The sequence below is a fragment of the Taudactylus pleione genome, unplaced genomic scaffold (genome assembly GCF_031769625.1).
Source record: "Taudactylus pleione unplaced genomic scaffold, aTauple2 ptg000282l, whole genome shotgun sequence".
In the NCBI taxonomy this organism is placed as follows: Eukaryota; Metazoa; Chordata; class Amphibia; order Anura; family Myobatrachidae; genus Taudactylus; species Taudactylus pleione.
In genome coordinates, this window is record NW_028284684.1 from 5585745 (window position 1) to 5611185 (window position 25441).

Sequence of the window (25441 nt, forward strand, 5' to 3'; positions counted from 1 at the left end):
CTGTGAGCTGCGAGTTTGGCAGAAACATACACAGATCAATATGATCCATGTATGTTCCTGCCTGTAAATAGTAGAAAGAAGGGTTACATTTTTCTTTAAAAATGACGTAAGGTCCCCCAAAAAAGGATAACCAGCCCCGGACTGCTCAGCCAGTCCTGGTTCCTAAAATTACGGGCTACAAAATGAGTAGGGTTCCCCCATAATTTAGGAACCAGCACCTGGCTGCAGGGCCAGTGCTGGTTTTAAATTTAGGGGGGAAATGCTTAGGGGTAGCCCTATATTTAAAACCAACACTGGACCCAAACCATCCGAGTGTAATGCCACAGGCAGGAGACCCTATCACAGGGTCTCCATGGCCAAAGCATTCACACCCCAAGCCAGTCATCCCAAGCCGGGAATCTCGGGAGGTGGGGATCCCCCAAGAAGGAGTCCCTCCTCTCCCGAAACCCCAGGTTTGGGCTGAAGCCCAGGGCTCTTCCCCGCACCCCTGGGCTGTGGGTATGGGGATAATAAAGTGTAAAATAGAAGTAATCTATTGTATTTTACAGTGGAACTACAGGTGCCAGCATGTCTGCCCTTTTGCACTTGTGGAACTACAAGTTCCAGCAGGCGGCCGGCACCCGTACCCCCACTGTAAAATAAAGTTAAAAAAAGACAAAACACAGACACCGTGTAAAGTAAAACTTTATTACACACCTACCTACCTCACTCACACATACTTACCTGTGCCAGCTGGTCGGTCCACTTCTCCCAAGTAGAATCCATTTGAAGTACTTGGAATAAAGATCCTATACTCACCTCCATCCTCGCGCTGCTCTCCGTAGCATCCAGGGGTCTTGGCAACATAACAAACTGAGTAACCGAACCCATAGGCACACATACCAATACTTTGCGAATGAGAGCTGACGGGCCCCCTAGGGAAAGCCCACGGCCCGCCAGCCAATCAGAGTCCACTTTGCATGTAGCGGCCACTCATTGGCTGGTTACACGTGGGTCCCAGACATTTTTTTAGATATTTGCGAACTACATTTAGTTACAGCCAAACTGCTAACACCTGATGGCAAAGGTCCCCTCTAGTGTTTTTTATACAAGTATCCATCACAATTAATTATAAAAGAGATTATTGTGAAAATCTTAATACAAATTCAATATTGAAAAAAAAAAAAAAAAGATTATTAATTAATGTAAATAAAAGTGGTTGCAATTGTAAGTCCACTGAAGTCATTTGTTGTCCTTTCTTTTTCTTTCAATACAGGAAGGATTAATGGGTCAAAAGCCAAGTGATATAGAGCATTTACTCAAACAGTCCCAGAAGGAGCTGCTGTGGCTGCAGAGACAGCTGTCATTTATCTCCAATGGAGGTCCAACCTGCCTTCTGTCCCCAAGCAAGGTACAGGACTAGTGTCCCAAATCATGCACATTAAATGAATAGCACTGTCTTAACTGAAAGTTAATGTGTAATACCGTGATCTTACAATAACTATAGTTAGCCTGAGTAAAAATAGTACACAGTTCTGCTGACATTGAAATTCCAGGCACAGTAATTTATGCTGCTTAAGGTGTACAATTTATTGCAGCCATATATCAAGGAGGCTAACAATGGTCCCAAAGGGAATAAGAACTTTGATCTACGGCTGGAATAAATTGCACAGTGATTGCTTATATTCTGGGTTATTAACCTCTCTGCAAGAGATCTACTACTGTCCCTAACTTATCTCTAGCTTTCTATGGCAGTAAATTAATTGCTGAGCGTTAATGAACACTGAGGACATTTTTTCTTTTACTGATGTAACATCATCACATATCATTCTTTCTGGTCATATTTTAATTTATAAAGTAATTTTTTTTTTTTACTGCTTTTCCTTTTATTTAAAAGTTATGAATATATTTGTCACTGTTTTGATAGATAGCCCAGCTGTTACCTTATTACACCAGGTGTAACATGTTAAGCACTCTGATATGCTAATCTTGTCTTAAGTACACATTTCGTGTATTCCTAGTGGAGGCAGTCATTTATACCCCTTTTCCACCTAAATTCCGGGTCTGACCCGGAGTTGGAACAAAGGGCCTGATTCAGAGCCGTTCGCTATTTGCGGTCGTTCGTTTAAAAACAAGGGGTGGCTATTCAAATGAACCGTACGCACATTGCAGTCTGTTCACACCTCTAAGTCTGAACGAGCGAGCAAAACATACGCTCGTTTATTTGTTAAAAACGCCCCCTGGCCGCTCGCACCATACGTCATGTCCGCTATTTATTAGATTAATCGAGTACATCGACCAGTGTATGAACTGCTCGCTATTCTTGTGGTTGGTGTTTGCTACCACAAATTTGCGAGCAGTTCTGGCTCTAAAATAACCAAGTGACGTGGTCACTGACGCTGCTGTTTTAAATATACACACCCATAAAACGCCCGTTTTGACCTTTAAGCACGCCTGCGTTCGGTTCTCCACTCCCCATTTTCAAGCACCTTCCCCTGTTACCACCCACATACGCCTCATTCTGTCACTCAAAATAGCAGGCACTCGCTATATAGCGTACAAACGATTTTCGGCCGCACTGACTGGTTCGCGCATGCGTACTAAAAACCGTACGCATGCGCAGATGTGCAAACATCGCTCGGAACGAGCGTACTGCCGCTAACGAGCGGCTCTGAATGAGGGCCAAAGTTCCTATCCGGATCAGACCCGGAATTTTGCCGGCGCCGACTCGGGATATTCCCGAGTCAGCGACGCTCACACCGCAGTTGGGTCTGCATAGACCCGGCTTTTGCGGAGTGAAAGTGGTCGCTTCGAGATGACGTCATCTCCAAGCGCCACTGAAGCCGGACCAATTGGCCCGGCTAGCAGCGCACTCCAGGTCATCGTGACCCGGAGTGCGCTGTTCTCACAGCAGGGTTTCACGGGCTACGCCCGTGTTAAACCCTGCTAGTTACCTGGGTTGGATTGCCGGGTCACTGGACCCGGCGATCCAACTCTCTCCCCTTTTACACCAGGGAGCTGCCCGGGTTAACCCTTCAAAAACCCGGGTTTTAGCTCCGATGTAAAAGGGGTATTAGAGGGCTGAACCAACTTTCTCAAGTATGCCATTTATGAATCATTAGGTACAGGTGTTTACCTGGAACTTTGCAGGCCCTCACTTACATTTACATGAGGACTGCTTCTTCCTATGCTTCTGTTGCTCTGCTCTGTATATCACTTATTGCCCATAGAGGAAGGGAAACACCAACGTTTTCTCATGCTTTATTTTATCACTTGTGGAATCTTTGGTCTGAATATCGCAGATGGGTGCAGTGCCCGCAGTAGCACAGGTGGCAGCTAAAACAACCTTTGGCCTTAGTTGGCATAATGATGCATGTTGTGCCTCAACTCCTTGCACACCTGCCAACACAGTTTACAGTGAAATAATAATCTAGTTTTCCCATTTATTTCCATTTCAAATTACCTGTCTGTAGCATCAGTTCATTATTGGTTATTGTGGTTAGAAAGTAAGGTAGAAAGATAAACCATACTTTTATCACTCTGTGAAGAGAATTAGGTCGACAGCTATAGCTGGGTACACACTTAAAGATTTTCTGTCCAACCATCAAACTAGCTGATTGGTTGGAATGAAAATCTGGTAAGGTATGAAAGCAAATGACAATCAGCAATTTGTTCCCAAACGCCGGAAAATGGACAAAAACTGTTGTTTGAACAAATTGTTTAGATCAAACATTTAACAAACTTGTCTGAACGACCATTTTCATCTGTTTTCTGGCATTTAGGAGAAAATTGCTGATCATCAGTTACTCCCATATGTTACCAGATTTTCATTCCAACCAATCAACTAGTTGGATGGTTGGACAGAAAATCTTTAGGTGTGTACCCATCCTAAGTCTTTGATGTCAGAGATGTCGACCCCACATGCCTTGCAGTGCTTTATGGCCGCATGGGTGGATCTGGCCTCCCACACCAGTCTAAGGGGAATTCCACCACCAGTCCTAGCTATCCCCTCTTCTTCGATATACAGGCTTCTAACCTTCTTGAAGTAGTTAATGGGACTCAAGCAGCACCAATATCTTCTCTCAACCATCAGGTCATGTGCTCCCATAGACTTCTCCGCTACCTCACACTTGTCCAGGACTTTGCTGTGTTGGAGCAATGTGGCTGCTTCAACATGCCTAATGTAAACTAAAAACCTGCTTTCCTGGGTTTGAGCCATTGGCGTATTTATAGTGGGTGCAGGGTGTGAGGTGCACATGGGCCCCTGGGTCCAGGGGGGCTGCGCGCCGCACACCCTGCACCCAACGTATACTTACCTTGCTCCGGCAAGCAGGTCCCTCCTCCTCCATGGTGCCATCTTCCCAGTGTATTCTTCGGGAAGATGGAGCTGCGCAGTGACAGCAAAAACTCTGGCACTGAAACAGAACCTTTGCTCTCTAGTGTGCAAAGCCATCTTCCTGAATATCACTGGAAGATGGCACAGTGGAAGAGAGACCCGTTTGGCAGAGCAAGTTAAGAAGCATGGACCCTTAGGCATTAATATACCCCTGGTTTATGCAAGCTGCTGTCTGTGTCCTGATGTGCTCGTTCTGGCTTTGCCTTCTGCTCTGCTATCCCCCTCTCATTCTATTTGGGGTTGTGTTGCATTTTGATACCATCTAGGCCTAAACACTTTTTGGGAAGCCAAATCATCTCTGCCACTTGGACTTCTGCACCAGCTAGGTGCTATGTCCTGGAGCTAAGTATCCCTAAGCTATCCCAGTGATATTTTACTGTAGCCATAGCTGATTACTATTAGCAGCACAAAAATACACAAAACATAAAAGTAAATCCTTTCCTGTCCGTCTCTAACTTAGCAAAATTATTCCTGCTCTCAGAGTGAAGGGACCTAACATCCCTCTCACAAAACAGAAGTCTTTAGCACAGCACTTACATTCAGTAATCATAGTGTCTCTCAAAAGACTTATTGCCTGTTCCCCAAGCAATAAGAGACTGATGCACCATTTATCAGCCTCTCACAGGTGGTCTGGAAATCAAGGCTGTTAATCAGGTTCTATCTACCAGACAGAAGCTAAAAACCCCGGGGCATATATGTCTCCCCTTGACAATCTTTTCAGTGTGTTTATTACTAATTCCCCCTAATGTTTTGACCTGTTGGGGCTCCTAAGCAAAAAAAACTAGAAAAAACTTCCCGACCTATGGGAGTCATTCAGACCCGCTCGCCAGCGCAGGACGCTCGCAAGCGGGTCGATGTTACCCCACTGCGCATGCGCACGACGGAGGGAGCTCCGTCGTGCGCATGCGCGAGACCCGGATAGCTACGGGCTCTCCGTCGCTCCGGGTCACGCACCAAAGGGGGCGTGCTGTCGATGTTGATTGACAGCACGCCCCCTTTGGTGGGCGTGCCGGGGGCGTGACTGCCAGACGGAGGCGTTCCCATGATAGAGCCAAAATCACTCCAGGGCTTGCGGCAGCGAGACCCTACCGCAGGGTCTCCGTCGCAAGCCCGATGGTCGCGATGGTCTTGACCATTGCGACCATCATCATGGACGCTCGCATAAGCTGTGGGTGGTCACCCACAGCTATGCGAGCGTCCAGGAGGACGCTCCATTTTCATGGAGGAGGGCCCTGATTCAGAGCGAGCGCTCTAGTCAGAGCGTTCGGCTCTGAATCAGGCCCTATGCTCTGCTGAAAACTTTTGCAATGCCATCCACCGTTATTCTCAGGTATCTACCTCAAAGCAGTATGATCCGTAATCAACTTAAATTTTCGCCCCAAAAGGTAGAACCTTAGTGTATCTAATGCCTACTTAATTGCTAATGCTTCTTTTTTTAACAGTGGCATAATTTCTCTCAGGTATATTCAATTTCCTACTTAAATAAGAGGATGTTCTTCACTATCTTTGCTTTGATTCAACACAGCACCTATTTCTAGATCTGATGCATTTGTCTGCACAACAAATAAATAAAACAACATTTTTAAAGTCAGGTGTCATCAAAACTGGTTAGGTGCACAACGCTAACTTCAACGCCTGAAAAACCTTTTCTGCCTCAGAATTCCACTTAACCATAACTGACTGTTTACCCTAAGTAAAGTCATTCAAAGGGCGAAATTGGGTATAAATCTTCTAAATACTCCGTGACTCCTATTAAAGAAAGCTCTTACCTGCTTCTTATTTAGGGGTCATGGCCAATTTTGTGTTGCCTCAAATGTATCATCTTGGGCCTTTATCAAACTGCCTATGGTGTATACAAGATACTTTACCGCTTCCATCCCTAAGCAACACTTTTTTGGGTTGGCTGTCATTCCTGCCTCATGTATGGAGTCCAACACTGCTTGTACTCTGGGTGAGTACAACTGCCAATCAGGACTACAGATGACTACATCATTGAGATAAGTAGCAGCATACTGTTTTTGAGGCCTTAGAATTTTATTCATCATCCTTTGAAAGGTGATGGGTGCATCATTTAACTTAAATAGCAGCATCTTATTTTGGACCAGGCTTTCCGATGCAGAAAAAGCATTTTTTTCATTTGACTTGTCTGTCAACGGCACTTACCAGTCCCCTTTGGTGAAATCTAGAGTAGTTAAGTACCATGTTGTTCTCAGCCTATTAATAAGTACATCCACTCAAGGCATTGGGTAGGCATCAAACCCAGCTACACTATTCAATTAACAGAATTCATTGCAAAACCGTAAAATCATGTGGGGTTTCAGAATGAGTACAATGGGACTTGGCCACTCACTATGTGACTTTTCAATTATATCTAATTTAGTGAAGCAAATCCCAAAATACCCTGGATTATAATTATCAAAATCCCAGGTATTACAGGATTCAAAATGCAATTTGGATTGGACTGGGGCAGGTGGTTAATACTTACCTTCTCGGTTCTGGTCACTTTAACCAGTCCTCTCAGGCTCTCCCAGCTGCCTATAGAATAGATGGAGCCCCATGATGAAGTTGCTCTCAGTCACTGGAAGTGCACTGTGTAGTAACATCATAACTGTGTGGTGTGCTCCCAGCCAGTCAGTGTCTGAGAGCAGCTGCATCACAGATATACCTCTACTGTCTGGTGAACAAGGAGCTGAAGACAATCATCTGCTCTCTGCTTTCCAAGGTGCCCAGTGCTGGGTTCAACGCTGGGATTGAGATTTTTTTTTAATCTTGGGTCTTCAAAAATGGGGCAGGATTGGGTTCCATAATCTAATTCCAAAATTTTTCTAATTTCTTTAGCCACCAATTCCTGTTGAGCTTCTGGTATTCTATATGCAGGGGTGTAGCGAGGGTGGTTCCAGTGGAACATGAGCTCCGGGTACCAAAATGGACAGAGGGCGCCATCCAGGGTTCCCGAATTCATGGGACGCTGCACAGTATGACGGCCACTTATTAGTTTTATCTTGGTTTGTTTGCTCTATATCCTAAATAAGTTACAGATCTGAGATCCGTTTCTACATTTCATGCTCTCTCAAGATGCCCAAATTGCCTCCTCTTCGGCCCTCCCTCCTCTGTGATCATCTTCTGTCACCTCCCCTTTCCTGCCAGATTGATTATATTCACTTGTCACCTCTTTAATTCCCTCTCCCTTCTACCTTGTGATCAGCTCTTTGCACCTGTTCACTCCTTTCTTATTGGCTTCTGTCACCACCCCTCTCTGATCGACTCTCCCCCCCCTCCTTTCAGATTGATTTCTCTCACCACCCCTCTCTGTTTGACTCTTTGCCCCTCCCCTCTCCTTTCTTAGTTTCTGTCACCACCCCTCTCCTCTCCTTTTCTTGTTGGCTTCTGTCACCACCCCTCCCCTCTCCTTTTCTTATTGGCTTCTGTCACCACCCCTCTCCTCTCCTTTTCTTATTGGCTTCTGTCACCACCCTTCTCCTCTCCTTTTCTTATTGGCTTCTGTCACCACCCCTCTCCTTTTCTTATTGGCTTCTGTCACCACCCTTCTCCTCTCCTTCTCTTATTGGCTTATGTCACTACCCCTCCCCTCTCCTTTTCTTATTGGCTTCTGTCACCACCCCTCTCCTCTCCTTTTTTTATTGGCTTCTGTCACCACCACTCTCCTTTTCTTATTGGCTTCTGTCACCACCCTTCTCCTCTCCTTTTCTTATTGGCTTCTGTCACCACCCCTCCCCTCTCCTTCTCTTATTGGCTTCTGTCACCACCCTTCTCCTCTCCTTTTCTTATTGACTTCTGTCACCACCCCTCCCCTCTCCTTCTCTTATTGGCTTCTGTCACCACCCCTCTACTCTCCTTTTCTTATTGGCTTCTGTCACCACCCCTCTCCTCTCCTTTTCTTATTGGCTTCTGTCACCACCTCTCTCCTCTCCTTTTCTTATTGGCTTCTGTCACCACCTCTCTCCTCTCCTTTTCTTATTGGCTTCTGTCACCACCCCTCTCCTCTCCTTTTTTTATTGGCTTCTGTCACCACCCCTCTCCTTTTCTTATTGGCTTCTGTCACCACCCTTCTCCTGTCCTTTTCTTATTGGCTTCTGTCACCACCCCTCCCCTCTCCTTTCTTATTGGCTTCTGTCACCACCACTCTCCTGTTCTTATTGGCTTCTGTCACCACCCCTCCCCTCTCCTCTCATTTTCTTATTGGCTTCTGTCACCACCCCTCCCCTCTCCTTTTCTTATTGGCTTCTGTCACAACCTCTCCCCTCTCCTTCTCTTATTGGCTGCTGTCACCACCCCTCTCCTCTCCTTTTCTTATTGGCTTCTGTCACCACCCCTCTCCTTTTCTTATTGGCTTCTGTCACCACCCTTCTCCTCTCCTTCTCTTATTGGCTTATGTCACTACCCCTCCCCTCTCCTTTTTTTATTGGCTTCTGTCACCACCCCTCCCCTCTCCTTTTTTTATTGGCTCCTGTCACAACCCCTCTCCTCTCCTTTTCTTATTGGCTTGTGTCACCACCCCTCTCCTCTCCTTTTTTTATTGGCTTCTGTCACCACCACTCTCCTTTTCTTATTGGCTTCTGTCACCACCCTTCTCCTCTCCTTTTCTTATTGGCTTCTGTCACCACCCCTCTCCTCTCCTTTTCTTATTGGCTTCTGTCACCACCCCTCTCCTCTCCTTTTCTTATTGGCTTCTGTCACCACCCCTCTCCTCTCCTTTTTTTATTGGCTTCTGTCACCACCACTCTCCTTTTCTTATTGGCTTCTGTCACCACCCTTCTCCTCTCCTTTTCTTATTGGCTTCTGTCACCACCCCTCCCCTCTCCTTCTCTTATTGGCTTCTGTCACCACCCTTCTCCTCTCCTTTTCTTATTGGCTTCTGTCACCACCCCTCCCCTCTCCTTCTCTTATTGGCTTCTGTCACCACCCCTCTCCTCTCCTTTTCTTATTGGCTTCTGTCACCACCCTTCTCCTCTCCTTTTCTTATTGGCTTCTGTCACCACCCCTTCCCTCTCCTTTTCTTATTAGCTTCTGTCACCACCTCTCTCCTCTCCTTTTCTTATTGGCTTCTGTCACCACCCCTCTCCTTTTCTTATTGGCTTCTGTCACCACCCTTCTCCTCTCCTTTTCTTATTGGCTTCTGTCACCACCCCTTCCCTCTCCTTTTCTTATTGGCTTCTGTCACCACCCCTCCCCTCTCCTTTCTTATTGGCTTCTATCACCACCACTCTCCTGTTCTTATTGGCTTCTGTCACCACCCCTCCCCTCTCCTCTCATTTTCTTATTGGCTTCTGTCACCACCCCTCCCCTCTCCTTTTCTTATTGGCTTCTGTCATAACCTCTCCCCTCTCCTTCTCTTATTGGCTTCTGTCACAACCTCTCTCCTCTTTCTTATTGGTTTTTGTCAATGCCCCTCTCTGATTAGCTTTGCCCTTCCCCTCTCCTTTCTTATTGGCTTCTGTCACCTCCCCTCTCTGATCGGCCTTTTCCTCTCCCCTCTCCTCTTTGATCCCCTCCATCCTTCTCTCCTCATTCATTCATTGTGCTTCAATGGACTTAAAAATTACACATCCTAGATAAAGTCCTAAACTTCAATTATAAGGTATGAGATTAAAAAAGGTCACTGCTTTGTTATTTAAAGTAATGGAAAATGTTATTTGAAAGGTCTTTTTAAAAAATATTAGGAGACCTGAAATCATAATAATGGTGGTAGAACAGGACGTGATTAATAGTACTCACATTAATATAGGTGCAATGTATATTTGCTAAGTAGGAGCATAGCTGAGAAGGGAGCTTCCCATAGGTACTGTGGACCTCATTCAGAGGTTGTCGTTAGTTGCAAACGGTCGCACTGAATCAGGGCAGCCGCTTGCATCCTGAACGACTGCCTCCTTGTCGATCGCTAAGCTGTGGGTAACCACCCACAGCTTAACGATTGACCAGGTTGATGATCACGATGGTGAACACGATCGCGACCATCGGGGCTTACGACCAGACCCTAAGGTTGGGTCTGGGCACTCGTAAGCCTCAGGGAGCTTTCTGCTCTGATGGAGCAGGAAGCTCCCCACTGACATCACTGATGACATCAGTGCGGCCGCCCACAAAACGGTAGGCGTTCGTTAAGAAACGCCTCCGTTTTGGAAACCACCCTCCACGGCCCGCCTACCAAACGGGGCGAGCTGTCGATCAACATCGACAGCCGCCCCTTTGGTAGCGAGCTCCGGAGCGAGAGAGTTTCTACTTCAGGGTCCATAGGTTCCACAGGGTGACCTTGGGGTATAGCTGGATCCTGGATCCTCGGGCACCACGGAGTTAAAGCTTTCAGCTGCTCCCAGGATGCACTTGGGTCCAACCTCCCCTATACCCCGCCCCCGAGCCACAGGCACCTCAGTTTTAGATGGTGCCCGGCCGGAGTCGGGTCACCCTGCGGGGTGGGCTGCAGGAGCAGCCCCCTAAAGCTTTTAATTTTTTATTTAACTTAGTTAAATTTATTTATTTTTTACTATAAGTTTTTTCTCTAGAGCAGCAGCGCTGGGCTGTCTGTACAGACTCCCACGCTGCCGCTCCTTCTCCCTGCTGGCGCCGCGACGCCAGCACTGAACTGGGGATCGCGGCGGGGGAAGCCAGAGTCTGTACTAGCCGGACTCTGGTTTCCCCCGGGACTGCTGCCGGAAGACGCCGGGGAGATCAGGTAAGCCGCGCACCGCTGATTAGCGGCGGTGCGCGGGTTCCTTTCAAATGCAGTCCCATGCCCCCGGTCTAGGGGACAGACCGGGGGCGCTAGCGGTGGCGGCGGGCCCCCCCTCCAGCGGAGGCATACCCCGCCAGACCACTAGACCACCAGGGTTAATATCGCGGCAAGCGGGATGCCGGCAACCCGGGGGTTAATATGCTAGCCAGGGGAGGAAGCCTTCCCTGTCTAGCGGCTCCTCCCCTCAGCTCAGCGCGCCTTTCAGCTCGGAGTCTGGCGTCGCTGAGCTGCAGATACTCGGCCACTCCTCCTCTGAGGTCTCCAGCGGCCATTTTCTTACTGGCAGCGTGGATACTCTCAGGGAGCACGCGGACCGGTCCCCCTGTGTACCTCTCCCCTGCAAAAGGACAGTGTACACAGCGCTATAGCCCTCCCAGACACTGAATCTGGGAGGTTGATTGTAGTGGAAAGGTGCAGTGAGTATATCTTCCTGCATGGTATGTGACTTTTGCTAGTGCTGCCTGTCTGTGTCTTTTTTCTACTTACTGTCAGCCTATACCTATCCCTTTCCTTCTCCTACAAGCCCTACAGGTGTGCGGGGGAAGGGTGTTTCTACTGACCTCACCTATATAGATCACGTATTGGTGAGGTCCGTCACATACAGTTGTGTGCTACACGGTGCCATATTGTGGGCTGTTGTCCAGCACACGGGTGAGTGCGCACGTTTTCTTCCAACGTCATGTCCGAGGAGGAGATTGAGCACTCCGGGGCTCCGGTATTGTTCTCCTGCAGGCGCTGTTCTGCAGGAGTGGATAGGGAGGATTTGTCACAGGACGGCCTGTGTGGACGGTGCCAGGCGCTCCCTGGTATGTCTAAACCTCCCATGTCGCAGGAGCCACCATGGGCGATGTTTTCCCAGGTGCTGGTGTCCATCGCGGACCGTCTGTCGGTCCCGACTGCCGCCCCTACTAGGGCGTTGCCCCAGCCTGCCATCCCCCATTCCCCGGGTGTCCCACAATTATTGCAGACTCCCCCGGGGTCTCAGCCTGTTGGTCCCTATGCGGGGTTGCCAATGTATATTCAGTCCACCCCTGTGGCACAGCAGGCTGTGGTGCCGTTTCAGGCTCCTGTGGCAGCTCCTCCACCCTGGGTGGATGCGCTTTCCCACACTGTCCAAGATTTGGCGGCAACATCTTCGGCTTTTCAGTCGATGTTGCGCAGTGACGTGCCCTCCAGGGCGTCTAAACGCTCAGTCATGGCGCAGGCTGCGCATCTTCCGGATTCTGAGGTGTCCTCGGATGATGGTAAGGTGCAGGATGACTCTGCCTCAGATGCCTCAGTCCAGGAGGTAGACACTAAGTCTTCCATCAATGTGCGGGCTCTGGTTAAGGCGGTGCGGGCCATTCTTCTGATTGAGGATGAGGCACCCGCTCCCAAGTTGAGGTATCCTAGTTTTAAAAGAGCTAAGGTTACTTCTGCAGCGTTCCCCTTGTCTGATCAGTTGACTGATCACATGGCGGTGGCCTGGCAGACACCCAGTAAGCGTTTCCTGCCACAGAAACGCTTGGCGTCCAATTATCCATTCCCGGAGGCGCATTGTAAGAAATAGGAAATTCCGCCTGCAGTCGATTCCCATGTAACACGCCTCATCAGGAGTGCTACTTTGCCATTGCCGTCTATATCCTCGCTGACAGGAAGGTGGAGACTTGTTTAAAGTCTATTTATTCTCTCTCAGGGGCGGTAGCCCGGCCGTCCATGGCCATCTCCTGGGTGGCCAAGGCCATTGAGGGGTGGGCCAACGCCTTGGAGGACGCGTTTACGGATGAAGCTCCGGACGTCCAGAGGGCGTTGTTAGGACAGATGAGAGATGCCGCCTCCTACATTGGAGAAGCATCTTTGGATGCTAGCCTGTTGACCTCTAGGGTTTCGGCGGCAGCAGTGTCTGCTCGTAGATCCTTGTGGTTGCGGTCTTGGAGAGCAGACGCAGATTCAAAGAAAGGCTTGGAGGCCTTACCTTTTAATGGAGAATTACTATTTGGTCTGGACCTGGACAAAATAGTAGATACCCTGGCGAAATCCAAGTCAGCCTTCCTCCCTTCAGCTACTACACCTGCTAAGGTCCGGAGCTCGGCCTTTCGTTCCTTTCGGGTTCAGGGCAAGGCAAAGGGTCAGTCCTTCCCGAGGCAGTCCGCACCCAAGACCGCCTCAAAGCCAAAGAAGCAAGCCTGGAGTGCTAGGCGCCCTTCTTCCAAGCCAGAAGATAAGCCTTCTGCGTGATGGGACGGGCCTCCCTCTGGGGGACCCCAGAGTGGGAGGCTGACTTCTTCAATTCGCCCAGTGCTGGCACAATACCACCACGGATGCCTGGGTGCGAGAAGTGGTCTCCCAGGGGTACGCCCTGTCTTTTCGGCACAGGCCGCCTTGCCAGTTTTTTTTTTTTGCACAAGTCCTTCTCAGGACAAAACCAAGGCCTTGCAGGTTCAGGAAGCCATAGAGGCCTTGCTGACGGCGGGGGTCATTATACCCTTACCACAGTCTCAACGTGGGATGGGGTATTACTCTACGCTGTTTCTGGTGCAGAAACCCAATGGCTCTCATCGCCCCATCCTCAATTTGAAGTCCCTGAACAGGTTTCTCAGGGTTCCCAAATTCAGGATGGAAACTTTGCATTCCATCATTCTGGCGATGGAACCGGGGGATTATATGGTCTCCCTGGATATCCAGGACGCCTACCTCCATGTGCCTATAGCAACATCGCACCAACAGTTTCTGCGGTTTGCTATTCTCCACAACCACTACCAATTCAGGGCTCTACCCTTTGGTCTCTCCTCAGCACCAAGGGTATTTACCAAGGTGATGGCGGTCATGGCGGCTCACCTTCGGAGCCAGGGGATACGGTTGCTACCGTATCTAGACGACCTCCTCTTGCTGGCAAGCTCCCCGGAGGTACTGATCCAGCATCTCCACCTGACGGTCGCTTGTCTACAGGCGCACGGCTGGTTGATCAACTGGAAGAAGTCCTCCCTCATCCCATCACAGCGGATGGTTCATTTGGGGACCCTGCTGGACTCTCGTCAGCAACGGATTTTTCTGACTCCAGAGAAGGTCTCCTCCTTACAGCTGCGGATTCACGGCTGTCTGAGCAGTGGCAGAGTGTCGGTGCACTCAGTGATGAGAGTTTTGGGGTCCATGGTGTCGGCATTCGACATGGTGGAGTTTGCCCAGTTCCATTCCAGGCCCTGCAGGGGCTAATTCTTTCGGAATGGAACGGATTGCCACACAGGATCCGCTCTCAGATGCTGGTGTTGTTCTCGGAGGTGCGTCTGTCCCTAGCCTGGTGGCTGCAGACAGCTCATCTCCTAGAGGGGCGCCCCTTTTTGGATCCCGGAATGGGTTCTGCTCACGACAGATGCCAGTCTTGGGGTTGGGGGGCGGTGACAGGCTCCTTGTCACTTCAGGGTCGTTGTTCGGCGGAGGAAGCGATTCTTCCCATCAACATCCTGGAACTGAGGGCAGTATACAGAGCCCTGCAGTCGTCCGGCACCGCTCTTCACGGAAGGGCCGTTCAGGTGCAGTCAGATAACGCCACCACGGTGGCGTACATCAATCACCAGGGAGGGACTCGCAGTCGAGCTGCGATGTCGGAGGTGTCCCGCGTCCTGGCTTGGGCAGAGCGCTATCTTCCAGCTCTCTCGGCAGTTTTCATCCCAGGAGTCCTCAATTGGGAGGCAGACTTCCTCAGCCGTTACAACGTGCATCCCGGGGAATGGTCGCTTCATCCAGAAGTATTCCAACTACTCGTGGACAAGTGGGGGCTGCCAGAGCTGGACCTGATGGCGTCCCGTCACAATCACAAGCTGCCCGTGTACGGGTCAAGGACAAGGGACGCAGGCGCAAGTCTGATAGACGCGCTGTCGGTGAGATGGCTGTTTCAGCTGGCTTACTTGTTCCCTCCAATATCTCTGCTGCCTCGGGTCCTGCGCAAGTTCAAACAGGACGGAGGCACACTGATCCTGGTGGCCCCAGCGTGGCCCAGAAGGCCGTGGTACTCCGATCTGCGGAGCTTGTCCATCGACGCTCCGTTCCTCCTACCTCAACGGCGGGACCTGTTGTCTCAGGGGACTATCTTTGACGGCGTGGCTCTTGAGACAGCCGTCCTGAGGTCTCGGGGCTTTTCTAGCTCCGTTATTACCACCATGCTGAGGGCGCGCAAGCCTGCTTCCGCGAGGATCTATCACAGAGTGTGGCACACTTTCTTTCAGTGGTGCGAAGCCAGAAACTATGATCCCCAGGTGTTCCGGGTTTCGCGTATTCTGGCTTTCCTTCAGTCGGGTTTGGACTTAGGATTACGTCTTTCCTCGCTGAAGGTGCACGTGTCTGCTCTGTCGGTGTGGTTCCAGCGCAGGATCGCTGCTATGCCGGACGTACACACCTTTTTCCAGGGAGTTTTGAGAATCCAGCCTCCCTTTGTGCCACCTGTGGCCCGTGGGATTTGGCGGTGGTTCTTCGGGCCTTACAGGGTCCGCCTTTTGAGCCCTTGGAGTCAGTGGAGCTCAAGTGGCTAACTTTTAAAACTGTTTTCCTCTTGGCAATTGCTTCTGCCAGGAGGGTTTCAGATTTGGGGGCGCTTTCTTGTCGTCCCCCTTTTCTGATTTTTCATCAGGACAGAGCGGTGCTTCGCACTCGTCCTGATTTCCTGCCTAAGGTGGTTTCCAGGTTCCACATTAATCAGGAAATTGTTGTACCAGCCTTTCAGTCGCCTGATCTTTCGGCTGGGGAGACTTCCTTAGACGTTGTCCGTGCACTCCAGGTTTATGTGGACCGGACTAGTTCTGTGAGGAAGTCGGATTCTTTGTTTATCCTCTTTGGTTTTCACAAGAGGGGTTGGCCTGCCAACAAACAGACTCTAGCCCGTTGGCTTCGTTCTGTTATTATTGAGGCTTATATGCAGGAGGGTTTACCTGTTCCAGCCTCTGTTAAGGCTCATTCCACTCGGTCTGTGGGTCCCTCTTGGGCTGCTAGACGTGGCGCCTCTGCTGTTCAGCTCTGTAAGGCGGCCACCTGGTCTTCCATTCAGACCTTTTTGAGGTTCTATGCGTTTGACACCTTTGCCTCTCAGGATGCATCCTTTGGGCGCCGGGTTCTCCTATCAGCACAGGAGCGTCCCCGCCCTTAGTTGGACTGCTTTGGGACATCCCCAAGGTCACCCTGTGGACCCCTATGGACCCTGAAGTAGAAAACAAGAGATATGGTAAGAACTTACCTTTGTTATCTCTGTTTCTACGAAGTCCATAGGGTCCACAGGGCACCCGCCCTGACGCACCTGTCTTCATATGGGCTGTGTGACTGGTCACCGGTTTTCCGTCTCCCGTTTCTGTGAGTATGGTTCTTGTGTGTTCCAGTCTTCCTTCTCTCTGTTTCGTCTCCTCCTCCGGCCTGGGCTGCTTACCAACTGAGGTGCCTGTGGCTCGGGGGCGGGGTATAGGGGAGGTTGGACCCAAGTGCATCCTGGGAGCAGCTGAAAGCTTTAACTCCGTGGTGCCCGAGGATCCAGGATCCAGCTATACCCCAAGGTCACCCTGTGGACCCTATGGACTTCGTAGAAACAGAGATAACAAAGGTAAGTTCTTACCATATCTCTTGTTTTCTCTGTCGCTCCGGGGCTTGCACATGCGCAGGGCTAACCATTGAGTCGGTTGCGAGCGCATCGGCGCTTGCCACCGACTCTGAATGAGGTCCAGTATCCCCACTCCAGTGATAGCTGTTTGGGGCAGTAATGCAGTCATAAGCTGTGCATCCTGTGGAATCTCACTCTAGCACATGTATTTTGTCAATTTAAGTTAAATGATCAGAATATATAGTACAATCTCCTCTATTGACTAATAACAATGATTAAAGTCAGATCCTAGGTGCTATACATAAATAAAACAGTGACAAAGCAGATACCACTTAATGTCAGTGCATCACCGAAGCATTCCATTCCCCCTATGGGACCTCCATGCAGAGGTGTAGCTAGGTGCCATGGTGCCCGGAGCAAGGGTATGTTTCGACGCCCCCCCTCCCCTGTACTGAATTGTGGGTGTGGCCAACATGTGGGGCATGTTACATTTGAAAATAAAAAATATTTAAAAATCTAATTTGGTGACAGAGGGCGTGATTCAGCAAGGATCTCAATTGCAAAGCTGCATGCAGGAATTATACTGTAGTGTGTAGCAGTGGCGTAACTAGGGTATTTGGAGCCCAGGGCAAATTTAAAAAGGGAGCTCCGCCCCCAAATGTGCGCGCGTGTAAAAAAATGGGTGTGGTCACTTAAAAATGGGGCGTGTCAACATGACACACCCCTTTATTTTCACGCTGAACATTCCTATCCATATGCACCTTAACCCCAGTAGTACCCCTTATACAGTACCCCCAGTATGCAGTTGTGGTCCCTCTTATGCAGGCCCATAGTAGTGCCCTTATACAGTATCCCCAGTAGTGGTCCCCCTTATACAGCCCCCAAGTAGTTCCCCTTACTCAGTACCCTCAGTAGTGCCCCCCCCCCAAATGCAGTGCCCCATGTAGTGTTCCCCCTTATGCAGTGCCCCCAGTAGCAGTCCCCACAATGCAGTGCACGCAGTAGCGGTATCCCCTTGTGCAGTGCCCTTTATATAGTGCCCCCAGTAGTAGTCCCCCCCTATGTAGTGCCCTTTATATAGTGCCCCCAGCAGTAGTCCCCCCCCATGCAGTTTTCCCAGTAGTGGTCCCCTTTATGCAGGCACCCAGTAGTGATCCCCCTTATCCAGTGCCCCCTGTAGTGGCCCTTCCTATTATTGCCCCCAGTAATGGTCCCCCCAGTGCAGTGCCTCTAATAGTAGGCCCCTTTTATAATGCCCCCAGTGGTAGTTCCCTCCCCCAAGTAGTAGTCCCCAGTAGAGGTTCCCCCTCCCAATTAAGTGCCCCCAGTAGTAGCCCCCCCCCCAGTAGAGGTCCTCCCAATAATGGTGCCCCCAGTAATAGCCGCCCCCACCACCAGTAGAGGTCCCCCCAGTAGAAGCCACCCCCCTCCCCCGTTGTGCCCCCAGTAGTGCAGATAGGTTTAAAAAATATATATATATAAAAATATACTTACCTGAATCCACGCTGCTGCTGCTCCGGTCCGCGACACCGCTCCCGCCAGTCCTCCCGGGCTGGCGCGCTCAGCATTATGGGCGAGATGTCATGACGTCTGTCCCATTACCCACTGCAGGAGCTGGACGGAAGCCCGGCTCTTGCAGTGGGTGCTGCAGCAGTCAATGAGAGTCTTATCTGACTCTCATTGGCTGCTGTGTAACACACGCATCACCACCAACGCTGGCGGCGATGCGTGTGTTATGCACAGCCTGAGCCCGCCTCCTAGCACTATTGGGCAAGCGCTCAGGGGGAGGAACGGGCTCAGCTGTGCAGCACAGGACCGGCGCTGGAAGCCTAGCGCCGGTCCTGTGTAAATGTGTAGCGCTGACCGCACTCACTGCGGTAGGCACTACACTGGTGGCTAACTAGGGCGGGCTGGACCATGGCCGGAGGCACCCCCCCACGCCGCTGGTCCCACGGCGCCCTGCCCGACACCCCCTAGTTACGCCACTGGTGTGTAGTGGACTTAGGCAGCTTTGCAATTGCGATACTTGCAATAATGCAAATGCAGCAGGAGGTGTACATTTATTATTAAACCCATCAGTCAGTGACCTGTTGATTATATATTAGTGGCCCACTGATATATAATCAACAGAACACTGGCTGATGGGTGCAATTATAAATATAAGGGTTGGGGACCTGCTACAATCAGAGGGGGGAGGGCCTGCCACTGACTTTCCTCCCCCTAACTTTTTGTCGCATGTCCCCATCCCCTATATTCAGTATTGCACAAATATTGACACCCCTATAAATTATAAAGTACATTCTGTAACCTGCCTGCCTATAAACAAAGTGCAGCCAGTGAGCCAGAACTCACTTCTTCTTTTCCCGCTGTTGATGCGGTGTGGTGCGTCCCGGGCGGCTCATCTCTCCAGACTCCTGTCTAGAGGCTCTCCGCGCACCTGACGTCACACGCACTCAGGGGCGGATTGGGCCAGACAACCAACCCGGGAAACTTCAGGAAGCAGCCCTAAATGGGGGTGGGATCTTTCTCCTGGAAAGATGAACACTTTACGCTTTCCTCCCACTACTAACCCCAATGCTATTTGAATATTGACCTCCTTCCTTCAACTAGCATTATTATTTATTATCCCCTACACATTACATTAATATTCCAACTAACCTTAATAGCCCTCAACACCACACATTAATAGCACCCACACATTACATTAAAACCACACCCCACACACATTATATTAATACCATTACACACACAGTAAAATAATCTGATTACACAAACACATTATATTATAATCACCCATCCTAAACTCGCATTATATTAAAAAAACTACCAACATTTGACACAGGGCATTGGGGACTTTATGAACATGTACACGTTGGGACACATTATATTAATGCCATTACATACATTATATTATTGCAGGGCTGTATTAAGAGAGGAGAGGGCCCGTGTGTAATCTCCGGCCAGGACCCCTCCTCTCTAGCCAGCAGCCGTGCGCGCATCAGTGAGTAGACCTTAGCTATGTGCCAGAGTCTACTGCGATTGAACAGGTCTGCAGAAAAATTAAGCAGCGTCCATTTTCCCAGCGATTTTTCTACTGCACCTTTGCAAATAAGCAGAAAAATGGCCACCATACTATTTTCCCAGTGACTTGTGCAGCACTGCCATTGCGGAACACTGAAGAGGTGAGTATTGAAGAAATGGTTGCAGGGCCTGCGGTGTTGGCCTGCACACCCTACACCCATTTTAGATACGCCACTGTATTTATGCCACCACACACACATACATTATAATATTGCCCGCACTACACTCTCTATCACTGCGCTGTACAAATGACACTCTCCTGGATAGTACAGCTACAAGGAGAGACAGAAGAAGGCATGTGAAAGGAAAGCAGAGTAGAATGTGGAGATGGGAAATGCGGAGTGACTCCCTCACAGCAAGGCAGCTAGGACAGAGATCTTTTAGTTAGTGCTGGATGTGGGGTCTTGAGTATGTCCCTCACTAGGTGGGGAGAGAGAAGGAAATTATAAGAAGAGTAAAATGCTGAAAAAAGAGGAAAGAGGGAGAGAGAAGATTACACAGATCTATGTGCTAGGACAGTCTATCAAGAAAAGAATAAAACACCTCTGCTATCAACACAGATCTGACTCTTACACATGACATAATCACAGTCAAAATGGCTGCTGTTGAATATTACTAGTTACATTTACTAATGCCATCACATGCTCCTTTAACTTACTTTATATGGCTGGAGGCAGATGGGTCACTCAAGGGCTTCAAGGTCCTTCTTCATACGGCTCCGTCCCGGGCTCCTCTGTGGATGCTGCTATGGAGAGACGTGATGACGTCTCTCCACACGGTATGCAGTCGGGAAGCCGGCGGACCTAATCCCGACAGCTGGCTTCCCGACTGCTTTATCCTAGCCAAGGTTAAATGACAGGCGCCTAAATCTAGACGCCTGTCAGTTTACCGACACCGGGAGACCGGCGCCTGGCATCCCGATCGAAGTGATGCCGAGCGCGGACAGCTCGGCATCTGGGCTTGCTTGTATTGGGGGACAGCTGGCATTGCAAGTATGGGATGGCCGGGCAGCACGTCAGATTAATTGCGGCAGGCACCCGGCGCTCCGGACCAGCAATACAGGTTGTTTGGAATTAGTGGCGCTGTCTGTGAGAAAGGGAACCCTGGGAGACCTCTGAACCGGCTTCCTCACTCTGCGCTCCTGACCCGAGTAATGCGTCATGCACTACTCGGCACTACTTGGGTCAGGAGCGCAGAATGAGGAAGCACTACGCGGCTCAGGCTGTCACTAACAGCTGCGAGCCACGGGCGGCCGGGCTGTAGGTGCCGCACGGCGCCAGAGACTGGCTGCGGCACGCCCTCTTAACTTTTTGGTGCCTGGAGCTTGGGCTCCCTATGTCCCTGCCTGCATGCCCTAGCGTGATACTTCCACTGTTTGCTGATTTTCTCTTCACTTCAGTATTCCCCCGCAGGCTGGCCGTACCCCACTGGCACAGTTCAGTACAGGAAGGGGGGGGGGGGGTGCTATGACATGCCCTTTCTCCGGGCGCCATAGTTCCACGCTACTCCTCTGTCTATATTGCTTTATTTTACCCTTAACCCCTTGTTTAGTGATTGTCATGTTTGATGTTGTTTTACCGGGTGTATCAGAAAACAGCCTCATGCTGTTGAATAGTGAAGAGGGATTTGGCTATTGTTACTTCAGGAAACAAAGGTACTGAGGTGGCTGACAGAGCTACTTTATCTTTTCAAGGTTTTATAAGATTTGCATGGTAGATCTGTTCTGGCTTTCTTTTCCCAGGCTGCTACACTTTATAATTAACATCACCCACTTTTTCTATGATTTCAAATGGTCCTTGTCACTTAGCCAAGAACAGAGGTGCGTAATTGTGCATTACGATTGCACACCCTTTGTTGTGCCTGTTCTAAGTGCTTTCTCACTACGGGCACCACTGCAGCTGTTCTTTCCTGCATTTGAGAAACATGCTCGATAACCATCTTATAAGGACTAGGTTCCCCCTCCCATGTCTCTTTTGCAATATCCAGCAATCCCCTTGAGTGTCTCCCATACAGCAAATCAAAAGATGGAATGTCCGTAACGGCCATCAATAAATATGGTAACAAATTATCACAATCTTTCACATTTTTATTAACCACTTTCTTATCACATTTTTTTTTTTAAACATAGCATTTTTATTTTTATCACATTATTTAAAGTTTTGTTAAACATCTCCACTAAACCATCAGTTTGAGGGTGGTACACGTAGGTCCTTAGCTGAGTAATTGTCACAAATCACGGAAAGATAGTGGATGCTAGCCCGTACTTCGGGATTGGCGAGAACCAGTACTGAGGTGCGGAGTCTAACTACCCAGCAGTATTCACCAGGGACCCTCGCAAGGAGGTTTAGACTTAACTGTGTCTGACACGCAGGTCGTGGCCCTCAGACTTGGTTCCCTTGTATAGGTGCTAGTGTTCTCTGTATAGAGTGGAATGCAGTGCAGGCATACCAAGTAGTCCTCAAGCTAGATCAGAACCAAATGGACAAGACGGTACAGGGAGCAGACGAAAATAGGTCAAGGAGGATAGCCAAGGTCAAAACCAGAATACTAGCTCAGTACCTGGGAGGAGATGGAATCAGGTCACAACAAGCTGGGCTCAGGAACGAGCAGTAGTAGTCACTGGGAATGCTGAATTATGGTTTGGGAGCCTATACTCTGGCAAAGGGATGTGTCGGAGATCCACCTTATATACTGGGACTTCAATCCCGCCGCTCACAATCACATCACCTTTGCTCGCATCTGCCCCTTTAAATTTACTTCCCTATGGGAGCCGTGGATGCGAAGATACACTACCACCAGAGGCAGAGGGGAAGCTGGAGACCTCAGCAGCACCAGATACCGACCAGCACCACCGGGCCTGGTAAGTGAACGCTGGGACCGGTGCACTGTGACAGTAACAGCATAACTCTTTCCTTGTCGACATAAATTGCGTACCCTGATCAGTTACGATTTTCTTAGGTATTCCTACTCTGCTAAAGACATATACTAGTTCCCTACCAATTGTCTTTAACATATTGCGCAATGGTATCGCTTCCTGGTATCTTGTAGTATGATCCATTATCACTAAAATATACTGATGACCCTGGGTAGACTTTACTATTCTCTCAATTGGGACCTCAATAATGGAATCGGTATGGCATGGCCGGCGGTTCGATTTCCGGCAGCGGCAGCCCAACAGATGAACAGATTCCGGCAGCGGCAGCCCGACAGCGCTGGAAATCCCGATCGTCCTCAGGTAAGTAATAACTAACCTAACCTAACCCCCCTAACCCTCCTTAGGAGTGCCTAACCCTAACCTCCCCCCAAGTGCCTAACCCTAATCCCCCCTGTAAGTGCCTAACCCTAACCACCCCCCTTCCCCGCTGCCTAACCCTAACCCTCTCGGGGGGTGCCTAACCCTAAGTCCCCCCCGGGTGCGCTAAACCTAAAACCCGCGGCTGTCCGCTTGCGGTGCCCGGCATCCCTTCGATTGGGATGCCGGGCGCCTGTCTCCCGGCGTCGGGAAAATGACAGGCGTCTAGATATAGATGCCTGTCATTTACCCACGCCGGGATAAAGCAGTCGGGAAGCCGGCTGTCGGGATCACGTCAGCCGGTTTCCCGATTGCATCCCTATCAATAATGGGTAATGGGACAAGCGGTCTTCTATAATGTGGCCTTGGAGCAATGTACTGATACTCAGGGCAGAATGTACAGTAGTCAGATTCATGCACAGTAGTATGATTCATCTTTATTGACCCCTGGACTGAAAAACTGCTGCAAAATTCTCTGAGTTTTTTTTTTTACCCCTAGATGTCCTGCAGTTATATGTACTTAAGAACTATCAATTGTTTCACAATATCTTCTCCCTTTTTGAACATTCAATGAAGAACTTGACGTACTGACATGTGAAGGAATGATAACCTACTCAGGCTACATCAACCACATTTACATTCTCCCTAGTCTTTACCACAGTAGGGTCTTTTAACTGTTCTGAGGCAAAAATATATTTCTTCTTCAGGGTCCATAGGGATCCACAGGGATACCATGGGGAAATGTGGTTTGAGTGATCCAGGCACCAAACAGTTAAGCTTTTAGCTCTCTGGATGCTCCGGGTCCTCCTCCACATATACCCCGGCCACAGGCATTCAGTTTTTCGTATGGTGCGGCAGGATCACACGCTCCTTTATAACAGGGACTGCTCAGGCAGTCCCAAGCTTTTATTTTATGTTTTATTTTGTTTATTTTTACTTCAGAGCAAGCAGCGCCAGGCGTCCTAATGGACGCCTGTGATGCTGCTCCATCTGACGCCGCAACACCAGTAACCGATTGGTGATTTCGACGAGCACCAGCAGAGCTTTTCTAACGGCTATGCTGGGACCCAGGACTGCAGCCAGAAGCACGGGGACACAGGTAAGGTGATTCCCTGCTCACGGGGAACCACGTGGCAGTTCGTACCTCTGGCGGTTGGAGACCTGCCGGAGTTTGCTGTAGTGGGGCGACCGCATCGTTCGCTATCCCATTAGACCACCGGGGCAAGTGAGCCTGGCACCTTGGACAGTGGCGGTGGCCATGATAAGGCAGGCGCACCCTAGGGGGTTAATGCAGCATAGGGGAGATAGGCTCTCCCTGGCAGACCGCCACCCCCAGTCCAGACGCCGATCTAGTTGAGGTTTTCACATGTCTGGGTTGCTCCTACTACCCTCCTCTGTATCTGAGACGCCCAGCGACCACTTACGGTGCTCTGCTGAAGCTGCTGGTCTCAGGAAGTTTTGGGTCTAGTCTCCCTGTATACCTTTTCCCAGAGGCCAGGTTATACAGCACTCAAATCCTACCAAACCTTGTGTTTTGAGTAGTTAATTTAGAGCCCATTACAAGAATATTGTATATGCATTATATGTGACATTTTCTAGCTCTGTTGTATTGATGTACAGCCATGACCAAAAGTTTTGAGAATGACACAAGTATTGGTTTTCACAAAATTTGCTGCTTCAGTGCTTTTAGACCTTTTTGTCAGATGTTACTATGGTATACTGGAGTAAAATTACAAGTATTTCAGAAGTGTCAAAGGCTTTTGTTGACCATTACATTAAGTTTATGCAAAGAGTCAATATTTGCAGTGTTGACTCTTCTTTTTCAAGACCTCTGCAATTCGCTCTGGCATGCTGTCAATCAACTTCTGGATCGCATACTGACTGATGGCCGCCCATTCTTGCCTAATCAATTCTTGGAGTTTGTCAGAATTTGTGGGGTTTTGTCCACCCGCCTCTTGAGGAGTGACCACAAGTTAAGATCTGGGGAGTTTCGTGGCCATGGACCCAAAATTTCGAAGTTTTGTTCCCCGAGCCACTTAGTTATCACTTTTGCCTTATGACAAGGTGCTCCATCATGCTGGAAAAGGCATTGTTCATCACAAAACTGTTCTTGGATGGTTGGGAGAAGTTGCTCTTGGAGGATGTTTTGGTACCATTCTTTATTCATGGCTGTGTTCTTAGAAAAAATTGTGAGTGAGCCCACTCCCTTGGCTGAGAAGCAACCCCACACATGAATGGTCACAGGATGCTTTACTGTTGGCATAACACAGGACTGATGGTAGCGCTCACCTTCCTTCTCCAGACAAGCGTTTTTTCAGATGCCCCAAACAATCTGAAAGGGGATTCATCAGAGAAAGTAACTTTACCCCAGTCCTCATCAGTCCAATC

At 49.5% G+C, this 25441-nt stretch overlaps 1 protein-coding gene across 5 annotated transcripts in view; it reads left to right on the forward strand.

Moving 5' to 3' along the window:
* Positions 1–25441, forward strand: part of RIMBP2 (RIMS binding protein 2) — a 575178-nt gene that overhangs the window by 153392 nt on the left and 396345 nt on the right. For all 5 annotated transcript variants that reach the window (XM_088482099.1, XM_088482100.1, XM_088482101.1 and 2 more), the window contains exon 5: positions 1256–1390. In XM_088482099.1, coding sequence (XP_088338225.1) covers positions 1256–1390 — 135 coding nt within the window. The remainder of the gene's footprint in view (positions 1–1255; positions 1391–25441) is intronic.